Source organism: Lethenteron reissneri, chromosome 5, assembly GCF_015708825.2.
Source record: "Lethenteron reissneri isolate LAM-NWPU_2019-01 chromosome 5, ASM1570882v1, whole genome shotgun sequence".
Classification (NCBI taxonomy): Eukaryota; Metazoa; Chordata; class Hyperoartia; order Petromyzontiformes; family Petromyzontidae; genus Lethenteron; species Lethenteron reissneri.
In genome coordinates this window covers 1,794,770-1,811,910 of record NC_083783.1, presented here as the reverse complement: position 1 = coordinate 1,811,910, position 17,141 = coordinate 1,794,770, and the positions used below count along the sequence as shown (strand labels likewise).

The 17,141-nt window shown below is 53.5% G+C and overlaps 1 protein-coding gene across 1 annotated transcript in view; it reads right to left on the bottom strand.

Annotated features, from left to right (window-relative positions):
* The window catches only part of LOC133352817 (aryl hydrocarbon receptor-like), a 73,758-nt gene that overhangs the window by 47,332 nt on the left and 9,285 nt on the right, over nucleotides 1–17,141 (bottom strand). The window contains exon 2 of the mRNA XM_061568742.1: nucleotides 13,637–13,839. Coding sequence (XP_061424726.1) covers nucleotides 13,637–13,839 — 203 coding nt within the window. The remainder of the gene's footprint in view (nucleotides 1–13,636; nucleotides 13,840–17,141) is intronic.

Sequence of the window (17,141 nt, the reverse complement as noted above, 5' to 3'; positions counted from 1 at the left end):
CCCAGCCCCTCGTGTGCCATGCCGGCTTTACATTGCTTTTATTGGAAGCAATTGTGGACAACGGCCGTATCAGACATGAGTACATCAAAGCCTCGGTCCCCCTTACAAGGCGCGTGGTGAAGTAAGGAGATGTCCATGTGCTTACTCGCTCGCACCACGTGCCCCTACAGTCTAAATACGGAGCAGGGTCTACGTCTCCACGCGTGAAACTGCACGGCAAGTGAAGCAATGCTGCTGCTGCTACTGGCTGGAGTCGTGGGGGCTGTCTGCGTGGCAATTGGCGTGAGTGAGGCGCGCGACTCAGCCGGTGGCTCTCCGATTCACTCCGGAGGCACCGTCTCGAATTTCACCACCACCACCATCACCACCCAGTGCGTTGTCTCTTAGCCTTTGGGTTGTCGCTTGTTGTTGTTGCTGTTGTTGTTTTTGTTGTTGTTGCTGCTGCTGCGGTCATGAACGAGAGCAGCACAGTGCCTGCATCTCATAGATCCGCCTAGAGCCGTCCCGAGGGTATCGGCGGAAAATCGGGGGGCGACCGCCCCGGGCCCCGCGCTTTGGGGGCACCCCCCCGGGACACCCCTCCCCCCGCGTCGACGTCACGGCATCAGATGTAATACTTCTGCTTGAGTTTAAACTAACAAGGAAACTAACACGAACCGCTGGCGCAGCAGCAGCAGCGGATAGAGCACGGCACGACGAACCCCGCAACACGAGTTCGATTCCCGGTCCAGGGCTACGTGTGTTCGTCAGCGGCCAGCGACGTGCGCGTGTGAAACCGGTGAGAGGACAAAGGGGCAGCCCTGCAATTGCGTGCTCCTCCACTCGGGAGAGTCGCGCTCGAGAGGCAAGTGGGTGGCAACAACTTGCGGCTCACGGAGCCGCAAGTTGCTGGCTCTCAAAGAAGGCACCGACGATTGCTCCCTCGACTTCGGGACGTTTTTACTGGTAGGAACCTCCTGGTTACACCAGTCCACAGGGGATTATTGTGTCCGTCGTGCAGGGAGGGGCTGGGTGGGGAAGGAGGGGCTGGGTGGGGAGGGGAGGGTGGGGAGGGGCTGGGTGGGGAGGGTGGGGCTGGTTGGGGAGGGGAGGGTAGGGAGGGGCTGGGTGGGGAGGGTGGGGAGGGGCTGGGTGGGGAGGGTGGGGAGGGGCTGGGTGGGGCTGGGTGGGGCTGGGTGGGAGGGGTGGGGCTGGGTGGGGAGGGGCTGGTCACCCCCTGGTGCCCTTATAAAACTCAACGTTTAACCTACTTACGCCGGCTTGTGCCCGCCCTCACAGTGGGCCATATTTGCGGAATACACCACGCCGCCGTTGACCCTGGCCATTCACCGAGCAACCCAACGTTCCTACCAGCTCCCTCCGCAAGACAATGTGGTGTTGAGTGGAGGACCCCACCACCATCTCATATCCACAGCAGCGACACTGCGGCTTCTTGACATGTCGAGGGTTGTGTCCCTTGGTCGTATTTGGTTTTTACCGAATCGAAATACATGTCCCTGCTTGTTATGTTTTGGTGTGTAGGCACGTGTAAAAGTAGGCAGGTGCGTAAGTCAATTCGACACGTGGGATGTCGCAACCAATATCATCCACACACAGCCAACTAGTGAAGGTTGTCACGTGAACAGAAGGTGGACAATTCGTCACTAGTACAGCACTAACCGGTGTGTTGGAGAGCCAAGCCACAACATTTGCAATCGGAGTACGACGTTTCGCCAGTTATTACAACTAGCTTCATCAGGCGACAGCCAGATTCGTGGGTTTAACGACACATTTATAGTTAGGCGATCTAACCCAACACAACCTATATTATGATAGGTAAATATTGTATAGTAATCTAAGTTTAACTTACAAGTTTATTTTAAAACGTTATTATATTCCGATTATGATTTGCTATCAATGTTTCATTTCGCGTATCTGTCATTATATTTCGATTTAAAGCTTTCGTGACTGCAGGGATCCATCTTTTTGGTTCTTTCGGTAAAGTCACGTAGAAGGGAAGCAATAAAATAATAAAAATAAAACATAATAAAATAAAATAATTTGACACGTGGGATGTATTTTATTGCTTCCCTTCTACGTGACTTTACCGTGTGTCGGGGATGTGGTGGTGGTGTTTGTTGATGTTGTTGTTGATGTTGTTGTTGATGAACCCCGACTCAAGAGCATATTGGCTCAACAGGGCAATTCGAGATGACCTAAGCAGGCAGTTAACAAGGGAGGAAGGAGGTGAGTTGAACACGTGGCAGGCTTTCACGATCACTCTTATCCGTAATCGAGATGGGCTTTTGTCTGGGGGGGGGGGGTAAGATCGCGTAAATATGAATAAACCCGCCACTACCCGACACAGCCAACGCACGACAGCACACGGTGATTACGTGCGCAGCACGGCAACTAAATCTGCAGGCCGGGCTCGTGAAGCACCGCGGCTCACGAAGAGCGAGCAAGAGGCGGGCAGAGCCCCGGGGCGCCGTGCCGGGCCACGGCGGCGTGGGGAGAGGGCGACGCGGGGCCTCACGGCATGGGGAGCGGCCACCACCCCCACCACCCCCACCACCACCACCACCCCCACCACCACCCCCACCACCCCCACCACCACCACCACCCTCATCACCACCCCCACCCCCACCGCCACCACCACCACCCCCATCACCACCCCCACCACCATCACCACCACCCCCACCACCACCACCACCACCACCACCCCCATCACCACCACCATCACCACCACCACCACCACCACCCCCACCACCCCCACCACCACCACCACCATTCCCACCACCACCCCCATCACCACCACCACCCCCACCACCCCCATCACCACCCCACCACCACCACCACCCCCACCACCATCACCACCACCACCACCCCCATCACCACCCCCACCATCATCATCACTACAAACCACCACCACCCCCACCACCACCACCCCCACCCCCACCACCCCCACCACCCCCACCACCACCACCACCACCACCCCCATCACCACCCCCACCACCACCACCACCACCCCCACCACCATCACCATCACCACCACCACCACCACCCCCATCACCACCCCCACCATCATCATTACTACAAACCACCACCACCCCCACCACCACCACCCCCACTATCCCCACTTCCACCACCACCACCACCCCCACCCCCACCCCCACCGCCCCCACCGCCACCACCACCGCCACCACCCCCACCTGCCTCGGTCACTATATCCCCCCCTCCCTTCCCCCGTCCCACCGCTCCCGCACCGCCGTGTCCCAGGGGCACCGCCGTGCCCCAGGGGCACCGCGGTGTCCCTGCGGGCGGCGGCGGCGCCTGCGCTTGGATCAACATTATCATCAGCATCATCATCATCATCATCAGCGACATCATCAGCAGCATCAGCAAAATCATCAACATCACCATCATCAGCAGCAGCAGGTGGTGGTGCGTGCCACCCCCCCCCGGGAGCTGTTTACCGCCGTGACGCCGCTACGAGTCTGTCACCTGCCACTCACACGGAGCTCTCCGCCGCAGACAAAGGGCGGAGCGACGATTCTGTGGGCAGCGTCAACACGCGCACGGCGGTGCCTTTGAGTTGCGGTCCGTGGTCGAATTGTCTCTCGGCTGTCCGAGTTTCTTTAAAGTTCTCACTTAGAATCCGAATATTTATTGAGACTGAAGAAATCCCATGAGCTATAAAGCTGTCCAGCAGATGTTCACCCATCGTTGTCCATCCAGTGGAGCGTACGCCATCATCATCATCATCATCACCATCATCACGTGGTAAGCCATCATCATCATCATCACTTGAACTCCGCTCATCTTCACAGCAGCAGCAGCAGAGGCTTTTGGTTGCTGCCATCGAACAAAGGCGGCGGTCACCGCGTCGCGCCGCGCTTTCAGAAGCGCATCTGCGGCCGTCTGGAACGTTCTTCCTTCCCATATGATGGAAGCCACTGGGGGCTCTGCACTTTTAAATCGTCTACATTGACAAACTCCTTTCTTTAGAACTGCGTTTTTGTGTTTAGTTTGTTGTCCTTCCCCTGCACCTCCTGCTGCGTACGGAGCGAGAGAAGTCCACCGTGCGGTGCACGCGGCGGACCTGGGTCTGAACCCAGGGGCTCAACGGTGCAAGGCCTAGTGCCTCTGAGCCAGCACCATTCCACTTTGGCCACGCACCTCGGGGCTGTCCGTGGCATCAGCCGCACGTTCGAGAGCGGTGCAGAGCGGTGGCCGCCGCACTGGGCTCTACAGCCCTCGAGGCCCGAGTTCGATTCCCAAGCAAGAGCAAATATCAGCAGCGAGCGATCGGCGTCTGATCGCGTCCTGGCCTCCGTCCCGTCGCCAAAACCCCGCACTGACCGGCGCGGTGAAGTATTGACACGTAAATCCCCCGATCAACACGGCCCTCATCCACCAGTGGAGTGACAATCGGGCTGTCTATGAGTACCGGGGTCATTATCATCACCGTCGTCGTCATTTGAAATCATTGTCAGTTGTGGGTTAAGTGTAAATGTAAAGGCAGAGGCGAAAAAGAATGCGACCATTGTTTATGTAAAGAGAAATAGAATGCGACCATTGCGTGTGTGTGTGCTGTGCGTGTGTGTGTGCTGTGCGTGTGTGCTCTGTGTGTGTGTGTGCAGGTGTCTACACATTCACGCAGCGCGCGCGCGTCACCGCTATCGTGTGTGCGCACGCGCGTGTGTGCGCGTGTGTGCGCGTGTGTGTCATCTGTTGAGGAGGTACTGAAGGCGATCCAGAGTCTGAGACCAGGAAAGGCACCGGGCAGAGATGATCTCCCAAGCGAAATGCTGAGGGAGGGTGGCGTTTGTGCACAGGCTGCCCTATATGACATAATAACAACAGTCTGGACCACTGGACGGGTTCCGCAGGATTGGAAGGATGCCCTGGTGGTCCCCCTTCTTAAAGAGGGGGACCGCACAGACTGTAACAACTACAGGGACATCCCACTCCTCAGTGTGCCGCGAAAAGACCGGGCAAAGATTATTCAACATCGCCTTGCTAGGCACGCTGAGGAGAGGCTTGCGGAGCCCCAATGCGGTTTCAGGAAGGGGCGGTCCTGCACAGATGCCAATTTTTTTGTCCGTCTGCTACAGCAGAGGTGTAGGGAATTACAACAAGACCTACATCTCTGCTTTATTGACCTGGTCAAGGCCTATGATACCATCAGTAGGCCTGGGCTCTGGGTTGTTTTTCGTGCTTTCGGAGTCCCTGACCCTCTGCTCACGATCTTTAAGGACCTTCATAATGGTGAGCGGGCCCGGGTAAAACTACGTGGCTGGGAGTCGGAGCCATTCCCTGTACACCTTGGGGTGCGACAGGGATGTCCTCTGGCTCCCACATTATTTAACATATATTTCAACCACGTAGTTCATGAAGCCTTCAATAGCTGTACCGGAGGAATTTCCATCTGGTACAGATACAATGGGAGGCCAATCAATGCCCGGGTGCGATCAAGGGATGGCTCCCTATTGCTCAACCATGTTATGTATGATGATCTGGTAATTGCTGCTCACTCAGCGGAGGAGTTGGAGGTGCTGCTGCTGAACCATGAGCTTGCCACTTACCATCAGCCCCACCAAAATTAAGCACCTGCCTGGGTATTCTGTACCATCAAACACTCCACCCCCACAACTCCCAATTGGTGATGGGGCAGTTGTGGAGAGAGAGGAGAGTGCTGATGACCGGCTCCAGTTTAACAGGAGAGGTCTTACTCCGAATCAGTCGAGCATCATTGTCTTTTCACCGGTTGCGTAACGCTGTGTGGAAACTACCTGGTCTGTCGCTCCATACGAAGCTTCAGGTCTTCTCGGCCACAGTCATTTCCACCCTTCTCTACGCTTGCGAAACGTGGACCCCCCTAATGGAACATTTTCGCCGGTTAAAAACATTTAGGCTGGCCTGCCTACGATCTATCCTGGGTTTAACTAGGCTGGAATGCGTGAGGAGCTCACAAATCCTTGAATGATCTGGACAAAGTCCCATCCGTGAGCTCCTCCGGTAGGGAAGGCTGCGTTGGCTGGGCCATGTAGCCCGCATGCCCAGCCACCGCATGCCTAAACAGCTTTTGTTCGACCGGATCGAGGGGGCTAAACGGGCGCGGCACTGGCTGGAGAATAGATGGAGTGATGTGGTACAGGAGGATGTGGAGCTGAGTGGACTTGCCAATGACTGATATCAGCGGTGTCAAGATCGGCCTCTGTGAAGGAGGCTCGTGAAGGACGCTACTGGGCAGTTGGAGGCAGTCGCTCACAACAACGAACGGAGCTCCGGGTGGCTAAAGCACAGCAAGATGGCACAGTAGGGGGCACAGGTGGTGCATCAGCCAGTCGTCTCAGTCAGTCGACCCGTGGCACCTGGGTCTGTCCTGTGACCTCCTGCTAGCGGGCGTTCGACACTTCACGTGGCCTCAAGGTGCACATGGCCTGGCACAAGCTTCGTGGTAACGTCACCGCCACTTAGTGGCGAATGGCGGTTGTTGTGCGTGTGTACGTGTGTGCTGTGTGTGCGTGCTGTGTATGTGCGTGTGTGTGTGTGTGCGTGTGTGTGTGTGATGTATGCGCGCGTGTGGCCAATGTTTGTGAAGGGATTCCATGTCAACGGTGAGCGAACGGGGGGGCGGGGGGGGGCATGAAAGCGAAACATTAAATAAATAAAGAATGTAAAGTAAACCATAATCAACTGTGCACACAGTTTTAAGCAAAATGAGCCCTCATTTTGTCGGTGAAATTCTAGAGTGGCTGGTGTCGTCTACACCGTGAGCCCAGCGGTGGTGGGCAGGGCCCTCGGGGGGCGGTGGTGGGGGTGGTGGGGGGGTAGTAGTGGGGGGTAGTGGTGGGGGTGGTGGGGGGGGGGTAGTGGTGGGGGTTGTTGACTGAGGCCGATGGGAGCTTCACACCTCTCGCTGCCGCGGTGTGGCGAGCGGGCGGCAGAGGAGGAGAGGGGGGGGGGGGCTACGAAGCCGCCTCCAGCTGAGTTAGACTCTAGATCTCGGATGGGTCTCTGTGTGAGTCTATGGGTCTCTGTGTGAATCTGTGTGAGTCTATGTCTCTCTGTGTGAGTCTGTGTGAATATGTACCTCTCTGTGTGGGTCTATGACTCTCTGTGTGAGTCTATGTCTCTCTGTGAGTCTTTGTCTATCTGTGTGAGTATGTGTCTCTCTGTGAGTCTATGTCTCTCAGTGTGAGTCTGTGTGAGTCTGTGTGAGTCTAAATCTCGCTGTGTGAGTCTATGTCTCTCTGTGTGAGTCGAGGTCTCTCTGTGTGAGTCTGTGTCTCTCTGTGTGAGTCTGTGTCTCTCTGTGTGACTCTGTGTGAGTCTGTGTCTCTCTGTGTGAGTCTGTGTGAGTCTGTCTCTCTCTGTGTGAGTCTGTGTGAGTCTGTGTCTCGCTGTGTGAGTCTGTGTCTCTCTGTGTGAGTCTGTGTCTCTCTGTGTGGGTCAGTCTTGCTGTGTGGGTCTATGACTCTCCGTGTGAGTGTGTGAGTCTGTGTCTCTCTGTGTGAGTCTGTGTGAGTCTATGTCTCTTTGTGTGAGTCTGTGTCTTTCTGTGTGAGTCTGTGTGAGTCTGTGTCTCTCTGTGTGAGTCTGTGTAAGTCTATCTCTCTCTGTGTGAGTCTGTGTGAGTCTGTGTGAGTCTATACCTCTCTGTGCGAGTCTGTGTCTCTCTGTGTGAGTCTGTGTGAGTCTGTGTCTCTCTGTGTGAGTCTGTGTCTCTCTGTGTGAATCTGTGTCTCTCTGTGTGAGTCTATGTCTCTCTGTGTGAGTCTATGTCTCTCTGTGTGAGTCTGTGTCTCTCTGTGTGAGTCTGTGGCTCTCTGTATGGGTCTGTGTGAGTCTGTGTGAGTCTGTGTCTGTCTGTGTGAGTCTGTGTCTCTCTGTGTGAGTCTGTGTCACTCTGTGTGTGTCTGTGTTTCTCTGTGTGAGTCTGTGTCTCTCTGTGTGAGTTTGTGTCTCTCTGTGTGAGTCTGTGTCTCTCTGTGTAAGTCTGTGTCTCTCTGTATGAGTCTGTGTGAGAATGTGTCTCTCTGTGTGAGTCTATGTCTCTCTGTGTGAGTCTGTGTGAGTCTGTGTCTCTCTGTGTGAGTCTATGTCTCTCTGTGTGAGTCTGTGTCTCTCTGTGTGAGTCTGTGTGAGTCTGTGTCTCTCTGTGTGAGTCTACGTCTCTCTGTGTGAGTCTGTGTCTCTCTGTGTGAGTCTGTGTCTCTCTGTGTGAGTCTATGACTCTCTGTGTCTCTCTGTGTGAGTCTGTGTCTCTCCGTGTGGGTCAGTGTGAGTCTGTATGAGTCTGTGTCTCTCTGTGTGTGTCTATGACTCTGTGTGAGTCTGTGTGAGTCTGTGTCTCTCTGTGTGAGTCTGTGTCTCTCTGTGTGAGTCTATGTCTCTCTGTGTGGGTCTGTGTGAGTCTATATCTCTCTGTGTGAGTCTGTGTGAGTCTATGCTTCTCTGTGTGAGTCTGTGTGAGTCTGTGTCTCTCTATGTCTCTCTGTGTGAGTCTGTATGAGTCTGTGTCTCTCTGTGTGAGTCTGTGTCTCTCTGTGTGAGTCTATGTCTCTCTGTGTGAGTCTGTGTGAGTCTCGACTCTTCAGCGGCAGTCGCTGCGAGCTCTGTTTGAGGTTGCAGACTGCGTAGGCCGGGGCATTTGCCCCCGAGGCCACCTTCATTCCCACCTCGATCATCACATCGCTGTCAACCCACACGGTTTACCCCGTTTTCCTGAACAGGGAAATGTAGCTTGCAGGTCCTTACGGCGTACAGCCGTTTCAATACGCGCGACACAAACTGTGATCGTCTCTTTGCGAGTGTTTCTCCCCTGTGATGGGACTTTGTCGGATGAACGTTGAGTTTTACAAGGGGGCACGGGGTGACCACTACGGTCTGAACTGGTGTGTAATAAGGTAGGGCACTGATGAGAGGTTGACAGGTTTGTCATCATCGTCATCATCGTCATCACCAGCGTCATCATCATCATCATCGTCGTCACCAGCGCCACCGTCATCATCGTCGTCACCAGCGCCACCGTCATCATCATCGGCACCTTCCGATGATCGTGAGCCGGGGGGGAGGGGTGGTGGGGGGGATGCCCCGGGCCCGACAAAGTCGCTCCCCCAGTGTAACAATGGACGCGCCCGCTTGCTGCTGCTCGTGGCTGATGGAGGAGTCAACTTAATTGATGATCATCGACACGAGAGCGGCGGGAGGGGTGGGGTCATCCCAGCAGCTGTCCCTCGCTAGACAATCGCGATCTACACCCCCGTCTCCACCCCCCGCCCCCTTTGACGTTCACAATTTATTTTACCCTTCTCCCCCGAAGCCAATGTTTTCTCAGACATTCGTTTGAAGTTCTCCAACATCCCCCAACCCCACCACCACCCACCCCACCCTCGCAGTTAGACAACGTGAGCTGTCGAAGAAAACAACTTCAGCAAGCATTGTGGAGGAGGCGGGAGGCAAGGCTGTTGTTTTTGAATAATCAATTAATTAATGACAAATCGCAAGAGGGGTGGGAACGTGGAAGGTGAAGGTTGCGGTCGCGAAACGTCTCAACGGCTTCCCCCCCCTCCCCCTCCTCTCGGTTGGCTCCGACTCTCTTCGGAGTCTACAAACTGGCAGAGGCGCAGCACTGCAATGTCCGGCTCTGCGGAGCTCCGTGGAGCGTTTTCGAGAAGGGGTATTTGGCCTACTTCTCTCCCGAGGTGGCGAGTAGATGTTAACTCCCTCGCCTGGTGTACAGGAGGTCGTGGGTTCGATCCCGATCCTGACGCCTGCTGCTGTATATTTGGAGTTTGTGTGTCTCTCCCATCATCATCACGGTGGCTAGGAGATGTTAACTCCCTCGCCTGGTGTACAGGAGGTCATGGGTTCGATCCCGATCCTGACGCCTGCTGCTGTATATTTGGAGTTTGTGTGTCTCTCCCATCATCATCACGGTGGCTAGGAGATGTTAACTCCCTCGCCTGGTGTACAGGAGATCATGGGTTCGATCCCGATCCTGACGCCTGCTGCTGTATATTTGGAGTTTGTGTGTCTCTCCCATCATCATCACGGTGGCTAGGAGATGTTAACTCCCTCGCCAGGTATACAGGAGGTCGTGGGTTCGATCCCGATCCTGACGCCTGCTGCTGTATATTTGGAGTTTGTGTGTCTCTCCTCTCTCTCTCTCTCGCCGTGGTCGCGTGGATTTTTTCCGCGTCCTCCGGGTTTCTTCCCTCCACATTGAGAATCAACACGACGCGTTCACAGACTATTCGGCTGCTGCTGTGAATGTCCACGTGATGACGATGATGACGAGCCACTTCGTTGAGCTATCATTTGTGGCCAGGTCGCTTCTGGAATTGGGCTATAAAGCAGCTCAGTGACCCTTACCTGGTTAAAAAACATCTTCATATTTGTATCTTGATTTGAAGCTTTCGTGACACTAGGAATCAATACTCTTTGGTTATTTCGGTAAATCTTCTTGGTTCTTTCGGTAAAGTCACGTAGAAGGGAAGTAATAAAATAATAAAAATAAAAATAAAACATAATAAAATAATTCTCACGACGTTTCGGCCACAACGCAAGCAGCCGTCCTCAGGTGAAAACCAGGTCCGTCGAGGCGACAGAGTCTGAATGAAGCAGCACACGAGCTTGGAGCATATATATAAGCTGGGCGCATTGACAAAGGAATTTGCATATCAAGAGGAATTTAGCATATTCATGGGAAATGCAGGAATGTGATTAGTACTGCATATGCATGTGCATTATGCAGGATTAACAGCATCAAAGGGAGCTACAGTTGCTGCTGCTGCTGCTTTATTGCTTCCCTTCTACGTGACTTTACCGAAAGAACCAAGAAGATGAATCCCTGCAGTCACGAAAGCTTTAAATCGAAATTTATTTCGGTAAAGTCACGTAGGTAGAAGAATAAAATACTGCCGGATGATTTTTTCCGCCTGAGGACGACCGCTTGTGTTGCGATCGAAACGTCGTGATATATATATTTGTATTTTATTTTTCTACCAACGTGACTTTACCGAAATAACCAAAGCGTATGTATTCGTAGTTTTACTTTTCAATGGTGCAGGCCATACATGTCGGAAGAGACGGCAGTAACCACGCCTGACCACACCGCTCGCGACCTGCGCCGTAACCCATCCGTGCCGCCGGTCAGGGCGGCCGAGGCTGCGGCGGTCGCGGGCGACAGAGGGGGACGAGAAGGGGGACGAGAAGGGCCTCTCCGGGCGATGGAATCTCACCGCGGGAGTCCCCTCTGGGTCGCAGAGCGCAGTGCGAGGAGACCGTTCGCACGCCGCCACGCGCCCGGCGATGCCTCGGCGGACGCGTGGACGCCTCCGAGTGGATGGCGGTGAACTGGCGGTGAATTGGCGATGCTGTGACGGCGTTGGAAGCGAGTGATCGTGAAGGCGACTGCGGCGAGTGCCGTGGGTGAACAGCGCTTTAGGAAGAGCGCCCGTGCAGTGGGAACAAAGACAGAGACCTCCGCCGTGTAGCCTTCACGAGAGTGTTGGGGCAAGTGCTGCTCGCGAGCGATTTATCGAGGCCGAGGGGGTGGGTGGCCAACACCACGCCCGGCCGCTTTTGTCTTCCCAGTGTACTGATGTTTACACACCGCACCGGGTACGCATTTGAGGCTGAGTCGATCTAGGGGTAGGCCCATGACCAGTTAACATATTTAGCCACTGCTGTTGGCCGTGAACGGGAATCGCACCCGAGTCGCCGGTTTTGTAGCGCGGTGCGCAAACCACTGCGCCACCGCTCCCCACTGCAAATACAAAGATCCCCCATATAGCCGTTAAAAGACTGCGAGGGCAAGTGCTGTTAGTGCAAGACGTGGTGGGTGACCAACACTACGCTCGGCCGCCTTTGTCTCCCTAGTTGCGATGTTTACACACCGCACCAGTTGGTCAACGAGCATCGACCACCATCACGCGGACGTCTGTCATCCTCGCAGCATCGAACAAAGGCGGCGGTCACCGCATCGCGCCGCGCTTTCAGATGCGCTTCAGCGGCCGTCTGGAACGCTCTTCCTTCCGACATTACGGACGCCACCGGAACAATGCAATTTCAAATCGTCCTCTAGATAGAAGACTCCTCTCTGCGTGTTTAGCTCGTCGTCCTTCTCCCGCACCTCCGATTATTATCACGGTTGGCTGCGAATATACACACGTACTCATTTGAGGCCGAGTCGACCTAGGGGAGGCCCAGGATCGGTCCAAATGGAACCGTCCCTGGTGTTGGTGGCAATCGACCCCGCTGCACGCAGCTCAAATCCGCACGCGCGCACCTGACGGCGTTTCCCCGAGCCCAGGTGCCGGCTGAGAGCCGAGGCGAAGCGGGGAATCGAAAGGGCGCCCTGGAAGTGGTCATGGCGGGCTCGAGTGCGGTAGCCGGGACTCAATTCCCCTTTGTGCTGCCATTTCCAGGCGAGCAGGTGTGCGGGCCGCGGCGGCGAGATGTTCACTCCCTCTCCTGGTACGCAGGAGGTCGTGGGAGCGGTCTCGAATCTGACGCCTGCTGTATATTTCGAGTTTGCATGTGTCTCTCGCTCTCTCCCTGCGGTCCCGTGTATAGTTTTTTTCCCGGTCCTCCGGTTGTTTTCCCTCCACATTAATAAGCACGCGTTTAGACTATTTGGCTGCTGTAGATTTCCGCGTGATGATGATAAGCCCACCTGGTTGAGCTATCATTTGTGGCCAGGTCGCTTCTGAAAAAGAGTGATATAGCTCCGTGGGCCTTACCTGGTTAATTAGAAATCGTTTATAGCTATGAATGCATTTTTTTAGAGAAATAAATTAACCGAAGGAACGGGCTCTGCATAAAGAAAACTGCCTTTGAGTTTGTTCTTTCTCGAACTTGCACTGCTCTGTAATTGTTGTGGTTTGTTAGGCTAAAGGCGCAGCCCTGCAACGGCTCGCTCACGCCACTGCCGGTGGAGCTGTCTCCACTCGAGGGAGCTCTAGAGAGCACCCCCTAGAGCAGTGCTTCTTCTTAAGCTGCTGGGGGGGCGAGATGCATCCCCTGGGGTGCGAGACGTGGCCAGATTTCTTGGAAGGTAAATCGTCGAAATACAAATTAAGCACGGGCACGTAAGTACAACTTACTTTGTTTCACCAAACCCTCTATGTACTTATTGACATGATAAAAATTTTTATTAAAAGCTTTCGTAACTGCAGGGATTCATATTCTTGGTTGTTTCGGTAAAGTCACGTTATATTTTTATTATTTTATGATTTCCCTTCTACGTGACTTTACCGAAAGAACCAAGAATATGATGCAGTTTTGTTTACGATTGAGAACCAAAGAGGTCCAAGGCTGCAGTGAAGGAAAAGAGCCCTGCCCCTGACGATAATTTGGCCCACGCCTGCACGCTCGACAAACTGTCGTGGCAAAGGTGGCAGCACCCACACCTTACGCGTGGCCTGCTGATCGACCGACTACACTTGAAACCCTGGTCTCATCACCTACGTGGGCCTCTGCGTGAGCCCATTGGTGTCGGTGTGTGCCTGTGGGTCGCTCAGCGCGGCCCCTCCAATTCGCACGGTTGGCTACGTACGGCACGGTCGAAGTCCAACGCACATGCAACGTCCGCACGCAAGTACGTGCACACAGATCGTCGTCCCCCGCACGGAGCTCCACTCACCGCTCAAGAAGCTCTTGGCCCGAATGTAGCTGACGCAGAGGCGCAGGATGGAGAGCTTGTCCAGCTTGGCGCGCACCTCGTCCGGGAAGGGCAGCAGCTGCGCTAGCTTCTCCAGCTCCGCGTTGAGCCGCTCGCGGTGCCGCTTGGAGGGGTTGCTCTTCAGCCCCTCGCAGAGCGAAGGCTGCGCAACGCTCGGGGAGCATCTGTGGCACGGGACCAACGGGACATCGAGGGTTTTACAACCAACGTCGATGCCATGCAGTCCTCGACTTACGACCACCGCAGTTACGAACACCACACTTACGAACACCTGACTTACGAACACCTCACTTACGAACACCCGACTTATGAACACCGCACTTACGAACACCACACTTACGAACACCTCACTTACGAACACCCGACTTACGAACACCTCACTTACGAACACCGCACTTACGAACACCGCACTTACGAACACCCGACTTACGAACACTGCACATACGAACACCTGACTTACGAACACCGCACTTACGAACACCGCACTTACGAACACCTCACTTACGAACACCGCACTTACAAACACCGCACTTACGAACACCGCACTTACAAGCACCGCACTTACGAACACCTCACTTACGAACACGTCACTCACGAACACCTCACTTACAAACACCGCAGTTACGAACACCACAGTTACGAACACCTCACTTATGAACACCCGACTCACGAACACTGCACTTACGAACACCTCACTTACGAACACCTCACTTACGAACACCCCACTTACGAACACCACACTTATGAACACCGCACTTACGAACACCGCAGTTATGAACACCACACGTATGAACACCACACTTACGAACACCTCACTTACGAACACTGCACTTACGAACACCTCACTTACGAACACCACACTTACGAACACCGCACTTACGAACACCGCACTTACGAACACCGCACTTACGAACACCGCACTTACGAACACCGCACTTACGAACACCTCACTTACGAACACCACACTTACGAACACCGCACTTACGAACACTGCACTTACGAACACCTCACTTACGAACACCACACTTACGAACACCGCACTTACGAACACCGCACTTACGAACACCGCACTTACGAACACCGCAGTTACGAACAGCACACGTATGAACACCACACTTACGAACACCTCACTTACGAACATCCCACTTACGAACACCACACTTATGAACACCGCAGTTATGAACACCGCAGTTATGAACACCGCAGTTATGAACACCGCAGTTATGAACACCGCAGTTATGAACACCACACTTATGAACACCGCACTTATGAACATCACACTTATGAACACCGCAGTTATGAACACCGCAGTTATGAACACCACACTTACGAACACCACACTTACGAACACCTCACTTACGAACACCGCACTTATGAACACCGCACTTACGAACACCACAGTTATGGACACCGCACTTATGAACACCGCACTTACGATCACCGCAGTTACGAACATCGCACTTACAAACACCGCACTTACGAACACCGCAGTTACGAACACCGCACTTATGAACACCACAGTTACGAACACCGCACTTACAAACACCGCACTTACGAACACCGCAGTTACGAACACCGCACTTACAAACACCTCACTTACGAACACTGCACTTACGAACACATCACTTACGAACACTGCACTTACGAACACTGCACTTATGAACACCGCACTTACAAACACCACACTTACGAACACCGCAGTTACGAACACCGCACTTATGAACACCGCAGTTACGAACACCGCACTTAGGAACACCGCACTTACGAAGAGCCGGCTTGCGAACAGCCGCAATTGCGAAGCACCTTCCATGAGATACGTCCATTACCTTTGCACTGTTCTACTTTTCGCGTTGTTCTCTGGTCTGACGCTGGGGAGACAAGGCCATGGAGAAGGCTGTCTCTGGTGTAGGCCAATCAGTTTATTAAAAAATGCATATATTATCATAGCAAGTTTGTCTGCATGTTATTTCACAAGGATGTGTGAAGTATGTATTTAGCACCTCCTGCTTTATTGCCAGAAAGGGTAAAGCCGATTCTTCTTTTTCATCATTTTTATTTTTTTAAACATCGACTTGCGGACGTGAATTCACACTTGCGAACTCAACGGAGGAACTATTTTGTTTAGTGGAGCGATCCTCCGCGAGATGGAACGAGTCACAGCATGTCGCTGCGAGTGAGTGTGTGTGTGTGCGGGCACGCGTGCTTGTGGAAGGGAATGGATGTGTGAAGACTGTGGGTTTCTATGTGAGCCTATGGGGTTCTGTGTGAAGACTGTGGGTTTATTTGCTAGCCTATTGGTGCCTGTATAAGACTGTGGGTTTATATGTGAATATATAGGTCTCTGTGGACGACGATGGGTTTTATGTGAGCCTATGGGTCTCTGTGTAAGACTGTGGGTTTATACGTGAGTCTATGGGTCTCTGTGCTTGTTATGAATGGCCAGGACTGAGGCCAGTTTAATCATGGGGTGGCTAACACCTGGACATGATCCCAGGCTCTTGGCGGTGCCCAGCTCAGTGTCTCCAACACAGCATTTCATCTTCCTGGGCATTCAACAAGTCCCTCTGCTCGTCACACAAACACACAGCGACAAAGATTCTCCGTCTGGCCTGAACACACTGCGGTTAGCGAGCACCTATGAATGTCGGCACGGTACACGAGGGGGTGGGTGGCCAGCACCAGCGCGCCCGCCTTTGTCTCCCCAGTGGCGATGTTTGCATACATCGCACCTGGCACTCATTTGAGGCTGAGTCGAACTAGAGGAGGCCCAGTACCAGTACGTAGCGCAGCGCACGACCCGTTGCAGTACCGCTCCCTCCACACACAAACACACTCATACACACATGCACACACACAACACACTCATACACACACACAACACACACATACACACATGCACAAACAAACACTCAAGCACACACATACAACACAAGGCTTGCAAAGACCACAACTTCAGAGTGAACATCACGTGTGCTGTGTTATTTCGCAGCAAACGTGAGGACTCACGTTCGATTTTTGGATTCGGTCCACGCAATTATCTGGCCAATTGTTGTTGTCGTAAGACCCCTCCACCACCCGACATAGCGAAACAAATTGCTGTGTATTAGCAGTAAAGCACGGTGGGTGTACGTACGGTGCGAAAAAAGTTCAACACACATACGAACACACGTAGGTGGAGACGTTTGCACGCCTTGATTTCAAATACAGGTAAAAATTAAGCATTCTCACAACCACACGTTGGTTGGGAAAACCTCTAGAATATACTGTTTTAATCCTATATAAACCTATATAATAAACCTCTAGACTACATTGTTTTGACTAAACTTTTCCACAGACTGCATATTAAACTGACTCAGTGCTGTCCATGTCCTTGAGCTACTGCGTGCTTAGTCACATCTAGACACTCTGTGGGTGTCTCTTAGTCACATCTAGACACGCTGTGGGTGTCTCTTAGTCTCTTAGTCAC